General features: G+C 48.0%; 1 protein-coding gene across 3 annotated transcripts; it reads right to left on the bottom strand.

The window, feature by feature from the left end:
- Positions 1–837: 837 nt before the first annotated feature.
- On the bottom strand, positions 838–20,663 carry LOC136549665 (serine/threonine-protein kinase CTR1-like). Of its 3 annotated transcripts, none has more exons than XR_010781993.1 (17): positions 19,820–20,663; positions 19,101–19,399; positions 18,850–18,991; positions 18,508–18,611; positions 18,062–18,270; positions 17,794–17,889; positions 17,326–17,532; positions 17,101–17,141; positions 16,496–16,564; positions 16,223–16,323; positions 16,030–16,114; positions 15,834–15,932; positions 8,201–8,269; positions 7,991–8,122; positions 7,725–7,819; positions 7,337–7,622; positions 838–1,000 (listed from the first exon to the last, which is right to left on the bottom strand). XR_010781993.1 is itself a non-coding variant. In XM_066541044.1 (16 exons), the coding sequence occupies exons 1-16, from the start codon at positions 20,276–20,278 to the stop codon at positions 7,526–7,528; spliced, it is 2,304 nt and encodes a 767-aa protein (XP_066397141.1). In that variant the 5' UTR covers positions 20,279–20,663; the 3' UTR covers positions 6,879–7,525. The 3 variants fall into 3 exon arrangements, 1 of the variants encoding a protein (XP_066397141.1); XR_010781992.1 differs by lacking the exon at positions 838–1,000 and adding an exon at positions 6,879–7,229; XM_066541044.1 differs by lacking the exon at positions 838–1,000 and having other exon boundaries at positions 6,879–7,622.
- Positions 20,664–22,352: the final 1,689 nt, after the last annotated feature.

The raw sequence follows: 22,352 nt of genomic DNA, 5'->3' as shown, positions 1-22,352 counted from the left end.
AGCCAACATCTCCGCCATCATCTCCGCATGGGTCATCAAAGGTGGATGGTGGCGGAGGAGGCGCCAGAAGTAGGGCCTCGTTGCTATCCCCATTGGTGTTGCCAATGTCCTCACCACGACTATTATCACCCTGATCTGCGCTAGCGCTGGTACTCCCCCGACCAGACCTTAGGTTCATCTATAAACAAAATAGAACCAACCATTAGGGACAACCCTCCATATTAGGAACAAGAGACTTATAGAAATGATAAGACTTATATTAAAGCATTCTTTTAGGTTATCCTATCAATTCACTAATCCAAATTATACGTGTGAGGAGAGTTTAGTTTAAGCAAGATTCTCTTTTCAAGATGCATGCACCGGCCTACCCAGTTCACTCAAGCCAGAATATAGCAGCATTCGTAAAAAATTTTGGCACATCGCACACTCACTTCCCGTATGCTAAACGATTCTTACGTAGGGTAAGTTAGTGAACCTACAGAAGATTAATTAGATAAAATCAGTGTTGCCTATCCTAGATAGACCATATTACTAGGGCTTATACTTATTTACATAATTTTATCGCATCTTATTTTTCGCAAAACTTTTGTTGGTCAAATTTTAGGTTTTAAAAAGAGTGATAAAACTCATAACTCATTATTGGCTTCGATACCACCTGTGGCAGAACCACCCGAAATAGCACGCTTCTAGATGTGCTCGTCTTCCGCCAGACACTAAGCACCTTAAAAGTTGGCTACATCGGACAGTTCCGTCGAGCACACTCCAATGGAGAACTCGAACAATCCACGTTTTCATTTAGAACCCAATAATGAGAACGAGTTTACAATACTTAGTCCATTTCATACAACAAAAGTTCTCAGAAATACATTATTATAATACCAAGTTTAGAGTGTGGAATTTAAACAGCGGAATTGAAATAAACATCTAACGATAAGATTCAAGGATCCGTCTGTTCCCATCAGAAGAATCTTCCACACAATAGCCACTCCTCAAGCTGCACCTGCAACAGGGGTAAATAAACTCTCAGTACACAATGTACTCGCAAGACTTACCCGATTAGTGGGAATAATTTCCCGACTCCAAAGGATACGATAGGCTTTATGGTATGCTGGGTTTTCTTTTTGCGAAAAACATTACTAGGAGTGAATCCTTATGTACTTGTTTTATTAGCAGTCATGATTAGTTCATTAGCTAATCATTCTATGTAAGCACCTATTCTACTTTCAAGCAAGAGTTGAGCAATCAGATCCATTCATCCCCTTTCATCTTCTAGTTCTTACTACGATGCTAGACCATAGCCAAGTCATATCATATCACACAGCGATTCATGAACCAATGTATCCCAGCTAGGTACCCCAAAACACACACCCCACATGTACCCCAGGCACAAGTAAGACCAACCCACCACTCTCCTGTCAAAGGGATCCAGGTCCCCGTCCAAACTTAGACTCCAAGCCCCCACTTATTAGTCCCGGACTCAATATGGTGCTTAGACCTCCACCATCCCCACCTCCAATCAGTCGGTCCGGAAAGAGCCTGAAACCCACGACAAGTGAGCAACGAGCCTTCCCGCTCCTATAAGCAAGTATATGCTCAGGATAATAAGTCTATGACCTGACTACCATCCACAGCAACGGACGATCCTTAATCGACATGAACAGGAAAAATAGTGTAACCAAGCTAAGCCCCGTTGCCCTGTGGGACATAACCTGTTACACCCACCAATACCCATACCATATCCCTGCCCTGTCTTCATTTTATCATAAGAGTAATTATAATAATCACCTAGTGTGAATAACGACAGGTTACTCAAGCTATCGAAACCTAAGCATAGCAGCTATTCGAACCTGTACTAATAGGACTCATAGGTAGGTTTATCTATGCATGTAGTTTCAATATCAACCCTGTAACGTAAATGCACATCCCATATATATATATAGTGATTATTCAAAATAAGGGTTATGCACCAGGGCTTGCCTTAGGAAAGGCAGATTGTCAGCTATCAGTAGTCGGTGGCTCCGAGACTTCCTCCTATACGACCACCTCCTCGTACTCCTCAATCACCTCCTCATACTCTTGCTCTCCGATGATCATGAACTCTACCAACTCGTTCTCTATATGCATGCAACGATGATGCAACACTTAGTATTTTAGCAACAACAACTCTTAAATAAGAATACATCTACTAATCTACTAAGCTAACTCTAATGATTAAGATACTAAGTTAACTAGTATTTTCATCAAATAAGGTACAAATTCATCTAACACGTAATAACTTAACAACTAAAGTATATTCTTGCTTCTACTAGCGATTTAACATATATTAAAACAAGGAGTATCTAGCTACCATAAAGCTTAGCCTATTCTAAGGCTATAAAAATTACAGCGAACACATAATAATACCAGAAAACTACCATAAAATTTTTTAGAGCTAAAGCTATTACCATTTTACCACAAAAATTCCTACAATTATTAACCTAATAATATTAAGTATTTCTAATTGATTTAATAGACCTCAGTTTCATCACATATATGTATGAAATAATTATAATAACAGATAGAGCACAATTTTAGGAACTTAACAAAATTTGTTTCATAATTTTTGGAGACCTACATGATTTTATATGATTTACCAAAGATCAACTCAAAAATTATATTAGAAAACTTTCTAATTCCTTATGAAAAAGAAAATTGAATTCTCCCATGTGGCCCACACACTGCAGCCCACACGACGCAGCGAGCGCGAAGAGCGCGCGGCGGCCCACGGTGCGGCCCATGCGGCGACGGCCCGTGACGAGGAAATCCCACGCGCGCTGACATATTAGCAAAAATGCCCCTAGACTATGAATAAAATAACCTGCAGTCCATGTTACTATTTCTAGAGACAGCACCTATGCAAAAAGACCCTTGTACTCTCTCCTCTTTACAATGGCATGGTCCCTGGCCTCCCCCACACGCTCCGGCAGTGGCAAGCGGTGGCACTGGCGATAGCGCCGGCCACCCGGGACCCATGCTAACCTAGCTAATAGGCCGAATCTCACCAAGGGGGTCGACGCGAGGCGATGGGCGGCGGTTGCACAAGCCGGGACGCCGTAGAAGGACCTCTCCACGACGGCTGGGCACCCTGCGGCAAAGGCGACAGTGTTCTGGTGAGCCGCAGCAACAATAAGACAGTAGAGGGTAGCGGATGAGCAACGATGATTCACCAGTGACCCAACCGAGGTGCCAACTCAGCCGAAGACGACTTGAGAGAGGCTGGCCACGTGCGCGCTGCGAGGTGAACAGCAGACCGCAAACAGCACGACCGTGTCAGCGGCAAGGAGGCTGGCACTAGAGCTGCGACTAGCGTGCACACGACGAAGAGGGGTTCTAGGCGGGGCTAGTGGTGCGGTCAATTCGACGCGAGATGGCGAGGTTGGAGCTGGCCACGGTGAGGCGGGCTGGGCCTTAATGGCACGGCGGTAGGAGCAAAGCTCCAAAATTAGAGCTCGGCTTGGCTGTAATCAAGGCGGGGTGGGGGCGGTCGGCAAGAGGACGTAAAGGCAGAGGTGCGAGCACGAGGAATTGATGAGAGGATGCTCGTTCTCTGGCTCACCGTGACCGCGACTCAACGACGACGGAAAGCAGAGGGGAAAAGAGAGAAACGGGGCGCGACAAGTGGGCTCAGTTCGTCCTCGCCTTGGCGGGACGCGAGCAGTTGTGGTCAAGGGACCTACGTCCAAGCACGAGGGGACGAGCACGAGTGCCCACGACCGTCCATGGCCCGCGCGCCGTAGCGCCATTAATAGCGTGACGACGGCGTGCACGGCCACATGCTGACGGCACCCAACCGGGCTAGGGAGGGGGCAGCGCGATGCAGCAAGCAGATGTGAGTACGGGAGTGACACGACGGCAGCGGCAATGTCATGACGCGATGCAGCAGTGGGCGGACACGACGACAGCGACAAGCGCGACCACGACGGCACATATGGCGGCGATGCGAGTCTGGGTAGCAGGGCGCAGGGCCAGCGGCTCGCTGCGGCCGGCCTCAGCCAAGCCTAGGAGGCCCGACTGACCCAGCGTGGCGACGTAGGGTGACCGCGCGAAACGCGACCATGTGCGCGGCGTGGGGAGGCCGCGTGGTGACCGCACACACGGCACAAACCAACCCGAGACATGTGACGCGCACGAATTTTAAAGCGTCCAACACGACTAAACGGTTGCTCCAACAGCCAAACCATCTTCACCATGCTTAAGATGGCATATGAGACTACCAAATCGAGCTATAATAATACACCACCTTTTAACCCAATCTCTCAAAATAATTTGCTAAACATAGCAATATCTAGCTGTTGACAGACTTGAAAATTTTCTAAGTTTTGAGCTAGATTTGTTTTCAAGTTCCGTTTCTAGACTATTAGAAATATTAGCTAGTAACATTAATTTTCTATAGCAAATATTTCATTGTCATCTACAAAGTTTGCACTTCAAACTTTATTTAAGTATCACACACATGTTCTATAGTATTTTTGATTCAATAAAAATTAGTTTACACCCCTACTTGTTAATTGTAGAAATCGTGGGGACAACTTTCATTTAGCATTTTTATTGATCGTTTTGAGTTACAGAAATTGATCTACATACTTTATCACATGCATTAACGCATAAACATGATGCTCATGACATGTTTTAATAAATGATTTAGGGTGTAACACCGAGGGTGTTACAGTGGAGGCCTTGGGGTGGTCGGTTGACCAAGGGGTCGGCCGACCCCCTCAGGGCCATCCCCTCAAGTGTGGGACCTCTTGGCTTGATCCTTAATGGGTATATGCAAGTAGGGACCTCTTTAATTCTTTGGATGGTGGGGATGTGGGTCCTTCAATCTGTGTGGTTCATTTGAGAACCGTCTAGAGAAAACACACATCCAATAGTTGATATTGCTTGGAAGTGTGTGTGATGGATCATGAAGGCTTGAGGAAGGGTTGAGAAGGAGCAGTGGGCCCATAGGGGGTTGGCTGACCCTATGTGGTCCCATAGCACCATATTGCCTCCATTTTGCCTTTGCATTCAAATATTCTCCATGTACATGTGGAACCAAGTTATTATAAAAATGTGATCATGTTATGCTCAATTCCTTCCAAGGGTGACACATTGTTGATGGTTTTGACTATGTAAAACCATGACTTAATTCCAGTCAACACTTATCATCAACTAAGGATCCGACCTAGTGACATTCCTAAGACGGATTTGATTACGAGATATAGACTCTATGAGTACACTTTCATGTCCTTTAGTCCTGACTAATGCTCTAGTGTACTTCATGTACCTCATGAACAAAGTTTTTATAGAATATCTTGATAAGTTTGTGGTAGTCTTTATTGATGATATACTAATATATTCTAAGAATGAAGAAAAACATAAAGAACAATTGAGACTAGTCTTACAGAAGCTGAGAGAATCAGTTGTATGCCAAGCTGAGTAAGTGTGAATTATGGTTGAAGGAGATCGCTTTTCTTGGGCATGTGATTTCCAGTGGAGTTGCTATTGAAACGAGTAAGGTCAAAGATGTTTTAGAGTGAGAACCGCCTCAAACGGTTAGTGAGATCAAGAGTTTTCTTGGGATGACTAGGTTACTACAGAAGGTTCATTGAGGGTTTCTCAAGTATTGCCAAGCCAATGATAGCTCTGTTAGAAAAAGCAAAGGAGTTTAAGTGGACAGATCAGTGCCAAGCCAATTTTGAGGAGTCCGAAGAAGAGGTTGATTACAACATCTGTTCTGATTTTTAGCTGACATTACAAAGAGCTTTGCTATTTACTTTGATGCTTCTCGCCGAGGAATAGGATGTGTGATGATGCAGGAGGGAAAAGTAATTTCTTATGCTTAGAGATAGTTGAAGAAGCATGGACAGAACTATCTGACTCATGATCTTGAGTTAACAGCCGTGGTGCACGCCTTGAAGACCTAGAGACACTATTCTTAGGCACAAGTGTGAGATCTATACTAAACATAGAAGTCTGCAATATATCTTCACTTAGAATGATCTAAACTTGGGACAGAAACGATGGTTGGAATTGATCAAAGATTATGAGTTAGGAGATTCACTACCATCCTAGTAAGGCGAATGTAGTAGTAGATGCTCTTAGCAGAAAGAGTTATGTGAATATGGTATTAGCTACAGAATTACCACCTGATTTGTGTGCTGAGTTTGAACAAGTCAACCTAGGGTTTGTTGCAAATACTAAAGGTACATCTATGGAGGTTGAGCCTACTCTTGAACAAAAGATCCAAAGGGGCCAGCAAGAGGATGAGAAGATCCAGGAAATTGTAATTCTCATTAAGGACAAAGTTTGCCTGAATGACACATTTCGTAAATGTTAAAGCCGACAAGTTTGCTGGAATGCTGGAATCAACGTGCCATTTTGTGCAGACCTCCGCCTGCCGATCGTCAGCAATCAATAATTGTTCATGATCGATGTAGGAGCCCATGAAGAAATGGCTATATTAGTTTCTTGGTCATGGTAACCAGTAAAGCTGTTGGGAGATCATCAAAATTGAATCCAAAGATTCGAACTCCACACAGAAGGGCAATGGGTTAGCAACTTAGCTCCTGAAGCAGCGTGAGTACCTGCATGCACTGATGGAAGTAATATGCACAACCACTCCATGAAACAGAAAATATTCCATCAGGTCAAACATATCTGCTGCAGGAACAATATATCTGGCAATCCATGTGAACCCGCACCACAAGCATGCAAGGAGACCGAAAAAGGTTCATGTCTGTTTGGCACACTTGTCTTCAGCAGCAACAATGGTATAGATCAACAGAAGTTAATGCGCCATCACTAAGTAAATTTCAAGACATGTTACACTACAAGAGACGAAGAAACAGGCACACATACGACAGATATCACCTTCTATGGCACTGCATTTGCTCGCTCCGGAGCGGTATCAGAAATGAGGCCTGAACATTGTCAGCCTAAACCTTTGGTTTTCATGGTTACCTATAGTTACATACTGTACAAAGAAATCTAGGAGAAACTAGAATTTACAAGGCACTGGCCAGGGGATTTTCATAAGGGTGTACCCAGTGCAGAGAGCTCCCGCTCTGTGCGGGGTCTGGGAAAGGGTGTCAGTGGCAAGCCTTACCCTCGCCTGTGCAATGCGAGGAAACCGCGACTCGAACCCGGGACCTTCCGGTCACATACGGTAATAGTTGAAAAAGTTAATATGTGTTTGATTTTGTATTTACCTGAGTTAAACATTGTTGCAAATATTTAAGTAAACCTCACATTCAACAATCCATAAATACATGAAAATGTTGATGGGAAACAGAGCTCTCTGAAAATGGTAGCATACCTTAGGCATGGAAAGAAGTTGCCAGGTACACTTCATTTGAAAGTTTATGAGGAGAATTGTATTATCAGAAGGAAGTAATACCATCCAAGGATTATTCAATTATAGCAGGTCAGTATTAGAACACTCCTCATGTTGATGTTATCAGGACCACTCAGTAAAATACATCTTCCTGTACCTGTATAGAATAGGCTACGAATCCGAACGAATCAACTGTGCTGGAACCTTATTAATTAATGGTTTCAAAGTGTCCATAATATTTGCAAATGAGGGTCTTCGCCATGGTTCACTACAGAAGGCATAGCATTCCTATAGTTAGGCCCAGGTCCTTGTGATTAAATTCAGAGAAACAAAGCTGAAAGGGGTATATAGGTGGAACAACAATACATACTTGGCCCAGCAACATTCAATTAATGCGGCTACTAGAGGATTCAGATCTTTTGGGATTTCAAGCCTTCTTCCTTTGAAACCTACAGCAGCAACCACCTGCATAATAGCATATAGCCATACAGAAAACTGAGGATAAATACAGTAATGGTATGCATCACTTCATGTGTATGTTGTTTGTCGATGAGCAGAAAATGTGTTCTCAATGCATTTGATAATCTCCATGAGTGCTTGTGTTGCTTCATCAATGCTGCTACCGGATAATGATACCTGGGCAGGATTCAGGTTACACCATGGTTGTTGCAGTGTCATTAGTTCCCATAGGATTACACCGAAACTGTAGACATCAGATTTCTCATTGGATGGTTCATCTCGAAGCACTTCAGGTGCCATCCATTCAGGCTGATATTTAAAAGATAGGATTATACAAGGCAAATTTCAGTGAAAGGGGAACTTTAGAAAAGTGGAAGAGGCTCTTACAGTTCCAGCCAAAGACTTGGAAGACAGGAAAGTATTAGCTTTCAGTCTTGAAAGGCCAAAGTCACATACCTAAGAGAAGTTAAAACATAAAATGTTTAGCCAAATGGATACCTTAATATCACATTGTGATCAGACAAACAATTACGAGTAAATGATAACATGGAAACTAAAAGAAAAAGGCGAGTCAAGGAAATATTAGATTAACAAATCTTTTAATATGTCTTCTATAAGGAAGAATGTCACAACTGGGAACCCACATGCTATGTCAAGAGCATAGTATTTTTGCAGTTTGGTTAGGGAACTAAGCATCTCTGGCAAATACTTCCCATGAATATGTTTACTAAAAACCATGATCACTGAATACCATGGCAAGCTGAACTTAGAAATGAATCATGACTGCAAGCTGCAAACATCTCCAGTGCTACAAAATCATTACAATAATTATTTGTGTTCTTTCAGTGAATTTTCTCTATCAAGATTCAAGGGATTGTTTGGATGCAATGGGGTTAGGCTCAATCACCATGGACTGACCTGGAAAGGAAAATAAACATCCCCACCCAGAGTGGAGCAAATCACAGGTTACCCAATGGAAAAACAAGAACATGCAAGATTATAGCTCTATTCTCTTCCTAAAAATCATGTTCGCTAGGATTAGACGGTAGTTAGATTCAAATGTCATTGCAATTTTTGAAGTGCACAGGAATATTCACCAAGATAACTATGATTACCAACCACATGTCATCAAAACATGGCAGATTAATGAATCAGGCGGGAAGATTGGTAATGGTTCGAGTAGTTTTAACAGCTGTTCCCATTTACCTTTTGATCGCCATGGACTTGCCAAAATGGTTTCTGAAGGCTATTGATAAGAAAAGGAGAGGCTTCCTTTGGAAAGGCCAGGAGCAGGCTAACAGCGGTAATTGTTTGGTGGCTTGGGAAAGGGTGCAGCAGCTTCTTCAATATGGTGGCCTTGGGATCCATAACTTGGAACTCCTTGGCTGCTCTTTAAGGATCCGTTGGCTGTGGGCTGAGAAAACTGATCCATCAAGACCATGGGCTGGTCTTTCAGTACAAGTCCCCCGCAAGGCTCAGGCCCTCTACAATATTGCATTGGATGACATAGTAGGGAATGGTGAGAAAGTTCGGTTTTGGACAGATAGATAGTTGGATGGCCACACCTTAGCTGAGTTGGTCCCTAACCTGTTTAATGCTGTCCCCAAACGAACAGCCAAGAGACTGTTGCTCAGGCACTCCAGAACCGAAGATGGGATGACATCAAGGGGGCTCTCACAGTCGCCCTGGGCATTCGGTTAACCGAAACCGATCGGTTCAGGTTCCTCGGTTTCTTGACAAATTCGGTTTCTCAAGAAATCAGAACCGATCGGTTCTTTTGAAATCCAGGAATCGACCAAATTCGGTCTTGGTCAATTCGGTTCGGTTTCGGTTCTGACCGAACTAACCGAGGTGCTACCAAAGAGAAAAAGACCACACAGAATCGCACATGCCCCACGCATCGCCGTGCCTCGCGCTGCTCGCCACCACGCTTCGCCTCACCCTGCTCGCCGCCCCGCAATTCGCCTCACCCTGCTTGCTACGGCGCGGGGTGGGGAAGCAGGGGCCATGCGCCGATTGCCGGGGGGAGAAGGAAGCAGCGGGCACGCACCGCCGCGTCGGTCGCCGGGGTAGGGAAGGAGGCAGGGCCGGCCCGCTGCGCCGGCTATCGGGGTGGGGAAGGAGGAGGAGCGCCGCGGGTCGGGCCAAGGAGCAGGAGCGCCTTGGGAGCAGGAGGCCAGGAGCGATGCGGCTTGGGAGCCTAGGTGGGATGTCATCTCCCGAGTGGGGAATTCACTTCTTATATACCTAGGGTTACAAACATGGGCTGAAATACACTGGGCTTTTGGGCCTTTATACAAAGTTCGGCTCTTTCGGTTAACCGACAGCCAGAACCGAATTAACCTGATAAATTCGGTTCTTGAGAACTGGGAACCGAACTAGGAATCGAAATTTTCGGTTTCGGTTAATTCGGTTTCGGTTCCGGTTATTTCGGTTCGGTTCTCGGTTATTTTTGCCTAGGGCGATCTCACAGTACCAGTCCTCATCGAGTACCTGCAGCTCTAGGGACATGGTGGACGGAATAGTTCTGCACCAACAGGTTCAAGATCAATTTACTTTGAAGCTAGCCCAATCCGGTTTATACACAAGTAAATCAGCTTATGCTGCCTTCTGTTGGAGCGTGGGTTGCTGCGTAGGGAATAGGAGTGGGAAATGGTTGGCCTAGGCTTGACTGCCCGGTGGCGGACTGGCGCCGCCGTTCTCGGCGCCTGGACTATCACGAGAACGAGACGGAGCGACGGAGAGTAGTAACGCCAAAGAGTGAGAGAGATTAACTCAATCTCTGGCTAATCTTCATTAAGCAACAATGTTCCATACTTATACCACAATCCTAACAAACTCATAGCTAACTTTAAGGAATAATCAATAAAGATAAATCTCTTTCCTAATCAAATGGATCGGCTAACAAACTCCTGGCGGCGACGAGGTTGGCGCGCCCTGGCTGGTGACTGCGCACTGGCGTGGCTTGGCACGGCCCACTCCTCAGCCACGTCTCGCCTTGCGCCGTTGATAAACGTTCCCCACCATAACATCTCTCCCTCCCTCGAGAAACAGCTCGTCCTCGAGCTGGAAGTCGGGGAAGAGCGCGCGGAAAGCTTCAACGGGTTCCAAGGTCGCCTCGGCTTCGGCTTCATCCATGTTCGCCCAGTGGATGAGGACGTGCCAGACTCCACGGAGAAGCTGAGTGTGGAGTGCGCGAGTAGGGTGATGCACTAGTCGTCCTAGATGGAGCAACCCCCGGAACGGCTTGAGAACGCCAACGTCGAAGACATCATGAATGCGAGCGCCATCGGGCAGCCGGAGGCGGTAGGCGGCAACTCCAACGCGTTCCACCAAGTGGAAGGGCCCTGCGAAGCGCGTGCTAAGCTTGCCGCGCGGACCGGGTACCAGGGACTGAGCAGGGCGGTGCAGGATCCGCGCCACACCCAGTCGTTGACGGCGAACTCCAGGGGCCTGTGGTGACTGTCGTAGTACTTCTTGGCGTACTCCTGAGCCTGCAATAAACGATCATGAACATTGGCCAGGAAGGCGTCACGGCTGTCTCAGTGCGGGCCGTCCCTGTAGTGTAAGGGAGCAAGGCAGGCAGCATACGCCCATAGACCACCTCGAACGGCGTCGCCCGGAGTGCCGAGTGATACGAGGTATTGTAGCAATATTCATCCCAGGGGAGCCAATCCAGCCATGCGCGTCCCCAGTGGTGCACCTAAAATACATGGCGGTCGTCTTGTTGACAACCTCAGATTGGCTATCCGTTAGGATGGAAGGCCGTGCTCATCCAGAGCTTGACACCGACGAGTTTGAAGATGTCGCACCAAACATGGCCAGTGAACACTGGATCCCTATCGCTCTCAATGGAGTTTGGGAACCAATGCAGTCGGACAATGGCTTCGAAGAACGCCTTCGCCATTGTGGTCGCCGTGTAGGGGTGACTCAAGGCGATGAAGTGAGCATGCTTGGAGAACCGATCAACCACCGTCAAGATGGCACTCTTGCCGTTGACATGCGGCAGGCCCTCAATGAAGTACATGGCAATGTCTGCCCAGACCTGCGACGGGACCTCGAGTGGTTGGAGAAGGCCAGCCGGGTGCAGCGCCTCTGTCTTGTTGCGCTGGCACGTCGTACACGAGCGCACGAACTCGCGCACGAGTCGACGGTCATGGTCGAGGACGAAGTCGTGGCGGAGGCATTGTAGGGTCTTCTGAATGCCTTCGTGGCCAGCGGCGTGTGCTAACTGGAGCACGGCGGGCAGGGACGCCAAGTTGGCGGGGATGAAGACGCAGTTCCCCCGCAGAACAAGGCCGTCGACCACGCGCCATGGCGCACCGTGCTCGGCCACTACGGTGTCGCGAAAGGCACACAGGGCGGCGGCGGCCGCGAGCTCCCGGCGAAGATCATCGAAGAAGTGGAAGGACAGGCCCGAGAGCGCAGCGAGGTGTGCATCGTCGTCACCGCACCACGATAGAGCAGTCCGCGACTGTGTTGAGATGCCCCGGTCGGTACTCAACAGCGAAGTCGTACCCAAAGAGTTTACTCACCCACTGATGTTGAGGAACAGTGGACAAGCGTTGATCCAACATGAACTTGAGCGCATAGTGGTATGTCTGGACGGTGAAGTGTCTGCCCAAAGGTAGGGACGCCAGTGGCGAACCGCCTAGGACGAGCCCAATCAGCTCGCGTTCGTATGCGGCGAGCTTGAGATGTCGAGCCGCGAACGGACGACTGAAGAAGGCGAGGGTGCCATCGCCTTGATGCAGGACCGCGCCGAAGCCCGAGTCCGACACGTCGCAGTCCACCGTGAAGGAGTTGGCGAAATCCGACAGCTGGAAGATGGGAGCGGTGGAGAGCGCGCATTTGAGGGTGTCGAACGTCGTGGTCGCTTCGGGGTCCAGAGGAACCCCTCCTTCTTGAGCAGCTGTGTGAGGAGCGCGGCGATGGCCCCATAGTCTTCAATGAACCGGCAGGTAGTACCCCGCCAGCCCGAGGAAGCCGCGGAGCGCCCGCACAGAGCGCAGCTGGGGCCAAGTGGCGACGGCCTCGACCTTGTCGCGGTCCATGGCGACCCCCTCGGCTGAGATCACATGGCCGAGGTATGCGACAGACGGCTGCGCGAAGGAGCACTTGGAGCGCTTGAGCCACAGCTGGTGCTCGCATAGGGCGGTGCGGACCACGTTGATGTGTTGGAGATGCAATGACCAAGAGGGGTTGTAGATGAGAATATCATAAAAAACACCAGGACAAACTTACGTAGGAACGGCCGAAGAACGGAGTTCATCAAGCTTTAAAAGGATGTCGGCGCGTTCGTGAGCCCGAAGGGCATAACCAGGAACTCGAAGTGACCTTCATGGGTGCGAAACGCCGTCTTTTCAACGTTGTCGGCGTGCATCCGCACTTGGTGATAGTCCGAGCGCAGGTCGAGCTTCGTGAAGAAGTGCGCGCCATGGAGCTCGTCGAGCAGCTCTTCGACAACGAGTATGGGGAACTTGTCCTTGACCATCTGCTAGTTTAGGGCGTGGTAATCCACGTAGAACCGCCACGAGCCATCATGCTTCTTGACGAGGAGCACCGGTAGCGAAGAACGCCGACGTGCTTGGGCGAATAATGCCTTGGTCAAGCATCGGGCGCATTGGGTCTCCAATTCGTCCTTCTGTAGCTAGGGATAACGATAGGGCCACACTACCACCGGAGCTGCGTTGGAGAGCATGATGAATCCGGTGATCGAACGGCCGCACGGGCTGTAACCCCTGCGGCGCTGCAAAGACGTCGTCGAAGGAGTGAAGGAGCCGCTCAAGCATGGTCGGCTCAATGTTGCGAATGACGTTGAGACAGCAGTGTGGACTGCACGTCATGGCTGAGTGGAGCCGATGCCGCGCCAGAAGACTTGACGACCCTCACGCCAGAAGGCCATACATAGATCATCGAAGTCCCATAGGATCGGCCCCAGTGTGCGAAGAAATGTGACTCCAAGGACCATGTCATAGGTGCCGATCAGGATAGAGTAGCAATCGATGGAGAAGATTTCATCGGCAATGCGGATGCCGACGTCGCGGGAGATGCCACGGCACGCAACGTGATCACCATTGGCCACGATGACGCCCGCACCAGGACACGACGCGAACTGCAGGCCAACGCGGCGAGCTCCCCTCGAACGAAGTTATGGGTGGACCCCGAATCTAGGAGCACCACTGAACTGCTCGTTGCCGATGGTCACGTAGAGCTGCATGATGTCCTCCGTGCGAATCCCCGCAATGGCATGGAGCGAGATCATCGGGGTTTCGGGGTCGAACAGCGCTGGCTCAGCGGCAGCATCTTCCACAGGCTCCTCCGGTTCCTCAACGATGTAGTCCGAGACCTCGAGGTTGAAGAGCCTGGAACACTTGTGGCCACGAACGGATGGCTCGTCGTAATTGTAGCAGAGGCCCTGCTTCCGGCGGTCGGCCATATCCTCCAGTGTCAGGCACTTGAAGGGTCAGCGGAGGGGGCACCGAGGAGGAAGACTACGACGTCGCTTGGGTCCCGCTAGCCGATGGCGCCGCGGGTAGGGCACTAGGGGCACGGCGAGCCGGCCTGGTAGGCGGGACGGGCAGGGCGAGGAGGGGCACCATATTACGGCGCTCATACGCGTGCGCCAGCCGCATGGCCCACTGCAAATCTTATGGATCATGGAGCTCGACGTCAATCTGGATGTGGTCCGACAAGCCACCCGTGAATAGTTGTGCCTGCTGATACGGCGAGCCAGACGACGTGCGCTATCTAGGTCCTGGAACGCATCTAGGTAGGCCTCCACGGACGAGGTGAACGGCGGACACACCAAGTCCGCCAGGTGGTTGGTGCTGAGCGGTAGCCCAAAGCGCTGGTGACACAGCTGCTTGAACTCATCCCACGACGGCACGCCGGCGTTGGGTTCGAGCACGTAGTACCACTTGCTGAGCGGTGCCGGTGAGATGGAACGATGTGAGCCACACTTTGTCGGCCTCGCGAGTGAGCTGGGCTCAGGAAGAAACGCTTGCAGCGATTGAGCCAGCCCAAGGGATCCTCCTTGCCGTCATATGTTGAGAAGGACAGCTTGTGGTAGTGTGGAACGCTGGCGGCCGTGGCTTCTGGTGGATCGTGGGGTAGGGGTGGCAGCATGTGCATCGTGGCCGATGGCGATGGGTTCAGGATGTTCACGATGGATGAGAAGGAGGGTACGGGTGAAGGCGACGTCTCGCCTTGCGCCGCTGATAAACGTTCCCCACCATAACACCTTTGTGGGAATGGTTAGGTCTGGCCCTTGGAGAAGAATTCAGAAAATCTAGGCACCTTCCCTTTGCAAATTTTTATCTGGTTGGTTTTCCACAATCGGTGTTGGACGGTTGATCACCTTGCGAAGAGGGGATTGCCCCATCCCGAGGCTTGCCCTCTGTGTGATCAAGCTGAGGAGACTTCACCATATCCTGGTCGGCTGTGTATTCACTCATCAAATATGGGCTCGAATCTTCCAATATTTTGGTCTCAGTTCTCTGTCGCCAGAACCTACAGCATCTCGTTTCTCTAAATGGTGGTGGAGGGCAAAATCGCCAGTGCCCAAGGACGAACAGAAGGGTCTCAGTTCCCTGATAATTTTGGTAGCCTAGGAGGTACGGAAGCACCGTAACTCATGTGTGTTTGAAAATGCCACGCCAAGCATCCAGGAGGTTCTTAGGGCTGTCAGCGCTGAGAGCAATCTTTGGTGCAGTGCTGGAGCAAGAAAACTCTAGGAACTCTTGGTCAGGGAGCCGACCTTGAGGGTATAGGGCAGGCAGTTTTTCTGGTCGACTTCAATATATTTTGGTGGCGTGTCTGTTTTAGTTAAGTGGGTGTGTGTATGTGGTGTTCTTGTACTCAAGTAGGGTCTAACCAGACTCGTGTATTTTTTTTCTACCTTAATGAAATGACACGCAGCTCTCCTGTGTAGTTGGAGAAAAAAAAAACATGGCAGATAGCATGGAAATGCAATTTTGTTTGCTTAAATGCAATAAGATATGAGGTTCATTAACCATACTTTGACAGTATACTTCTTGTCAACTAGAAGATTTGGAGACTTCAGATCACGATGAACAATAGGAGGGCTGCGTCGATGCAGGTAATTCATTCCTTTGGCCTGTAAAGCCAGCACAGAGGGCTCAGATAGTAACATTGTATTGCTTTAATTCCATAACATGAAATAAAGCTGTGGAGGAAACAGGTGGTCACAATACCATGTCAAATGCCATGTTTAATCGGCGTCTTTCATCTAGAACTTCCTTTGCACCACTCCTATGCAAAAGTTTATACAAACTGCCCCTGCAATGAAAGAAGAGCATCACTTGTTAGAAGTAGCCAAGCTGGTAAACTATTATGGTATCATATAATGAAGACAAACAAAGGTATAACTGGAAGGAACTTCCATACCTAGACAAGTATTCTGTAACTATAGATAGGTTTGGTGGTTCTGTAACAGCACCCATGAATAGGACAATATTTGGATGTCTCAGACTTTTCATGATTGCAACCTACCACATTAAGAAAAATATTTATAAGGAAACTACTTTGAACAATAATTCTCCATAAAGGCATAAGCATGATGTAGATACAGAAGAGTACTGCCATAAGGCAAATATTGTGCCCTGCCATAAATTATTCAAAAGATTCCCATGCAACCCATGTAAAAATTATTCAACAGACCTCTCTCATAAATTCCCTGAAACGCTCTGGGTGAAAATCCTGCTCCATAAGTATTTTGACTGCAACATCCTGTGACAATATAGAATTGATTTTAATATTGAGCCCAAGATCACCCGGAACAGAGGACCGGCTCAGAGGACAAACAGAATAATAGATGAACTGAGACAAAAGAAAGGCTTAGATAAAAGAATGTAGTGTTATGGAGTTCGCTACAATTTTTTGTGGACTCTGTTTAGTGATAGATGAGTTTGCACAAAATGAGTAGTAGTTAGCTGGATTAGGAAAAGAAGTCCAGCTTGATTTTCGGGAAGGGAACGAGTCCAATTAAGTCAATCTGTTTTTTTTAATTATAAGTCCAACTAAGTTAAACCCATAGGGTTCATCCATAAGGGTCGACTATGTAATAGACTGGATCAAGCAAGAAAGAAAGGAATCTACTTTCCATTCCTCGACCCCTCTAGTTTAACATACCTACATCTTCACAACAAAGTGTGCCCATGACAGAATAATAGAGCGAAGTCGATCAAACAAAGAAGCAAAAGCAGCAATCCTTTTTACAGTTGCCAGTTACAGGTTATTGATAAATAGAGAACGCAAAAGCTTACAGATCCATGCCAATCAGCACGATGAACTGTTCCGAAAGAACCTGGAAAGAAAATGGATTCAGAAAATTGTTCCTTTGATAGGATTAGATCTAACAGGCAAATTGCTCAGCATGATTCAAATCTGATTAAATACTAAGATTGCTAACACAATGGAAAGAATAGTCCTATTAAGAAAAAAATGCTATTATTTTCTGCCGGACTAGAAAAGGCTGAACTTTCGAGTACCTGCACCAATCTTCTCCTTTAAAACCAACTCATTCCATGGAATGATCAAATCATCCGCAGCAAGTGACAGATCAGTGACTGTATTCCACAACTGCGGAGTCACCAATTCTTTCTTTTTGTCAAGCTTCATATTGGAGGAAGTAATAAGTGGCAAAACCTCCCGAGGAGCTTCTGGCACCATAATATCTGGCTTCATTACTGCTTGCCCTACATCATCAGAACATACATATAGTGAAAAAAAATATATATAGTAACTTCAGACAACCATGCAGTTATATAGGTGAGATGTACGGGCTACAGTTAATTATGTGATTTCCCAGTACATGAGCAAAAAGGATATCTTGGGGTGCATAATCTGTTTCGTGATAACGTGTTCATGTAGCATCGTATAACATTGAACCCCATATTTAACGACTGAGAACAAAAAGGGGTGGTATATTTCCAAAGCCTAGCATTAGCATGATTTACCTTTTCCTGGCACCCAGCTGTTCATAACATCATCCCCAGCAACATGCTTCTTAGAATAAGGATGGTCCAGAGAAACTACAGTGCTATTAGTAACACCTGAAAAAAATGTATGGTACAGTCTATGTCACACTCCTGACAGATAAAAACATCCTTGATGAAGAATCCATCCTTAGCCTATAGCAACTGCTTAATAGACAAACACCAATATAAGTAATAATGCCCTGTTGACACATGAGGAAACAAGTTAAGACATTCAGAAACTAACAACCTGTGGAAGAATCATTGAACAAGAGATTCAAGGAATGGCAATCTGAGAAGTATTGCTTGGCTACCGAGCCAAAATTTGAAGTTATCTCCAATGACCTAAATTTTGGGGGATGGAGAGGTGAGGATACTGATAGTGAGTAGGGACCATTGACAAAGGAATCAGGATCAGTAAGTGGGCCTCGATCCCCAATTAAATCAACCAAGAATTCCCTGCCAAGTGAAGTTAACAAGAGTTGAGTACAAAACACAAGGCAAATTAAGTCAACCAATCAATGTTATCAAAATAACAGGTAGATAAGACAAATATTCCAGATGCACATGAGAATGAGTCATCCTTGCCCATAAGTTATCAAAACAACGATTAATGGAGAAGCAGTAATATCTGCAAAATGGTTCAAGATTCATGCATTAAAGGGTTCTACTCCGAGATCTTCAGAGGCAAAATACCTTTCAAGCCCAAAGCGTACAAGGCAGGAGGAGGCATCATCAGATTTACAATATTTACATCCCTTGACAACTCTACAAGGAATACTGACTTTATCTGCTAATACCTGCAGCATATAAAGTATAAGTGTAACGTCAGTAAAGATCCAAGGTTGCAAAAAAAGAATAACTTAAATGGTAACTAAGTTATTAATTTCTAAAATAAAATATAGTTACAGTCACAAGCATACATGTGACAGCGCTCAGATAGAACTCTTTACTAACATTTTGGTTGTAGTTGTCACTGTATTAACATACTTCCACAAGATGAACAATCAGGAAAGCAACTCAAAACAGAAAACATACTTTAAATAGCAAGGAGCGGTGCTTGCAGAGACCAATAGGGAGCTTTCCAAGATGAAGCACAACAGATCCTGTACTTGACTTGATGGCCTCAATGCACTCTTTCCATCGTTGAAGCAAGTTTTCTTCATTGGAAGTTGTACCCCTTGACGATAAACAAAAAATTATATATTATATATAAAAAGAAGTTTCAGAAACCACATGAATCAGACCCAATCAAAAGGAGTATAGGAGCTTATTGATACAACCCTCACCCCATTCTTGAAGATATGAGTTTGGCCAGTTGGATTACCACATCTTTGGCATCAGCAGAACTGGAAAGGATGCTGGAAGCATAACTCTCCAACATACCTAATTCAAAATCAGTTCTTCGATCGATAAGAATGGCTTGAATGGAAGAATCATCAGGACGGACAGACTTGAGCGATTCCATGGAGGGTATGCAGTTCTCTTCCTGTACATCAGTGCATAGGGACCATACGAAGGGGTCCATCCCATGAATCAAGTAAAATCCATCTGGTATTGTGCTGTTGTATGATAGCGAACCATTTACCTGAAAAGGCATTATGAAGCAAGCATGAAAAAGAAATCCAAGACAAGCTGCAAAGAACACCAATACAACAATAAGATTTGTCTCGATAGGTAGTAAATAGAATTTCAATTGCACATATATAAATGTATCTTTGGTGGTGTTTGATGCACTGACATACTGTATGATTTCATTTCACATGAGTTCAGCTGCAATCCAAACATAAGATGTGGTAAGCATGAACTGCAGTATGATCTACCAAGTACCAAGTCAAGCAACTGAACCTAAGGCTTTTGTTTACAGATTAATTAACGGTTTGTTCAGCACTGTTTGTGACCATGTTGCAGCATTCTGAAATCTGGACTTCATAAATCGCCAGCAGCCGTTTCCCGAAATGACACTAAGAGAGCATACAGGAAGGGAAGGTATGCTGAGAGTGCTGACCCAGAAGCGATGCGAGAGCGACTCCGCAGAGGGCGCGGGCTGCGCGAGCGGGAAGGCCCTCCCGTTACCGCTGCCCCTCCCGCTTCCTGAATCGCCTGGGTCGAGGAAGCCCGGGTCGGCGGCGCATGCAGCGTCGGCGCAGAGGCGGAGCGCGAGCGCGAGCTGCAGCTGGTAGGTCTCCTCGGCCTGCTGCGCCCAGCTCTTGCAGGGCGAGCCAGCCGCCCCAGGCGGCGCCGCTGCCGATCCGGGCGGCGCGACCCCCGCGGCCGAGGCGGGGGGCTGCAGGTGGAATGGGTAATCGCTAGAGGTGGAGATAGAGCTGCCGGCGCCGTAGCTGCTGCCGCTGGACTGGCGCTGCAGGACGTTGGCAGGGGCGGGCGCGGGCGCGGCGGCGTCGTCGGGGAACTGGGGGAGGAGGGAGTAGGTGGTGCGGCGGGTGGCGCCCGTGGGCAGGTCCATGGCCGGCGAAACCAAACCCTAGCGTCGGCGTGGCTCGTCGGCCGGGTCCGCTCCCCTGAAAGGGCAGGCGGTTAGTTTTTGGTGGGAATTGACGGGGTGGGCAGGGTTGGACCAAATCGCCGTCGACGTCTCGTCGGTAGTACTGTAGTAGGCTAGAAGAGGGTAGCAGTAGCAAGGAGGCAGAGCCGCTTGGCTAGCGCGAGGAAAGAGACGTGCGCAGTGCGCTACGCTGCCTTCGGGCGGTGGGCGTGGAGATAGGAGGAGCAGCGGCCACAAACAGACCGACAGACAGCAGCCGGGAAGACGAACCAGACCGGCCGCCGCTCACGCCCGAGTGGCTGTGCGATGTGGTGCGGACGGTCGGCTCGGGGGAGGCACGGCCGGGGTTGAGAATGTAAGGGCGTGTTTGTATGCAGGCTCATGGACTGGACGCGTTTTGGGCCTGGTCAGTACGCTGTTTAAAGTAGCCCGGAGGCACGCCCTGGGGAAACGTCCTTCCCGTTCGTTTCTCCAGAGCCCGGCTCGCTCGGTCGTTCGGTGGGCGCTTCCGTTACCTCCTATGTTTTCACCGCCGTTGCCTTTCTTCTCCCTTCCGTTCTTCGCCACCTCGCCCAGTCTCCGAGCTGCCGCCTCCTCCGCCCCCTTCCCTCTGTTCCAAGCGATCTCGCGGCCTTGGTGGCTCGAGACAGTAAGGACGTCTCCTCTCCGTACGAATCTAGAGAGTTGGCGACCCAATGGGTAGGGCGGGTAGGACGAAGGCAAGCGGCGGGACGGATCCGCCTAGTCCGGGCTGGACCCCGCCGCGCTGGCAATTTCCGGCGTGGGCACGCACCCCGAGCGAGTTGAAAGGATCCAGATGTCCCAGAGAGGTGAATAAGACTAATTCTAAATTCTTTCAATAATTAAGCCCTACACTTACTCCATTTCACCCCATTTACCTCAAAGTGTTTCTACTGCTCTATCGCACAAAAGTTTTGCATCATAAATTTCAATTCTACTCTTGAATGACAATTCTAAGAATGTAAAGACATGAATTGAATTGCTCAAATATAAATGTTCAAAGTAAAAAGGAGGACAGGAACGCGGCAATGTTTTTTTCAAGGTATCGGAGAGTCGTCACTCCCCACTAGTTCTCGTTGGAGCACCCACGCAAGGATGTAGCTCCCCCTTAATCCGCGCAAGGATCAAGTGCTCTCTACGGGGCTGATTCTTCGACACTCCGTCCTGATGAATCGCCCACAGCCGCTCACACGATGACTTGAGTCATCCATAAGCTCCGTCAGATGATCACCAAGCTTCTAATCACCACCGAGACATCTAGGTGATGACGATCAACAAGAGTAACAAGCACGAACTCTCAATTGACCCAACCAAGCCTAATGAGAAGAGTAGATGCACACTTGCTACTCTCTATATACTAATGAGGTCCTCAATCTTGGATTAGCAAATCTCAACAACCACACTATACTCTTGCTCTTCCTTGCACACCAAATGGTTTCCTCGGCTGAATAAATAGGCAAGAGAACCGCAATACACGAGATAAAGGGGTATAAATAGCCCCAAGGGATGAAACCAGCCGTTGTACCCCCACTCAGCTTTTTTGAGGTCACCGAACAGCAAGGTGGCACACCGGCCCCCTGTCCGGTGCCACCCCAATGGCTATTTTTCAAGTAGCCGTTACTAGGCTGGTACCACCACCCCAGTGGACGGTGACCAAGCCTTAGTTTTCCTCCTCTCTAGAATAAAATGGCGGTGGCACCGCCATCCCAGGGGTGGTGCCCTATCCGGTGCCGCCAAGGCCTGGGGGTACTCTCTGAAAAATAGTGGCGGTGTCACCGCCACCCTAGGGACGGTGCCCTGTCCGGTGACCACCCTAGAGTACCCAATCTCTAGATAAAAGGGGCGGTTGCACCACCACCCTGATGGTAGTGACCAGGACGATGCACACCGCCCTATCCATAGCCACCAGTAGAGATGCGCTCTGTTTCAATTCCCGATTTGAAACGGTTTTTTACTTCCGATGAACTTGGGCTTTCTTTGAGCTACCTAGTGCTAGATTAGACAAATATGCACC

This window comes from Miscanthus floridulus, chromosome 4 (genome assembly GCF_019320115.1).
Source record: "Miscanthus floridulus cultivar M001 chromosome 4, ASM1932011v1, whole genome shotgun sequence".
NCBI classification, from domain to species: domain Eukaryota; kingdom Viridiplantae; phylum Streptophyta; class Magnoliopsida; order Poales; family Poaceae; genus Miscanthus; species Miscanthus floridulus.
This window is presented reverse-complemented; position numbering and strand designations above follow the sequence as displayed.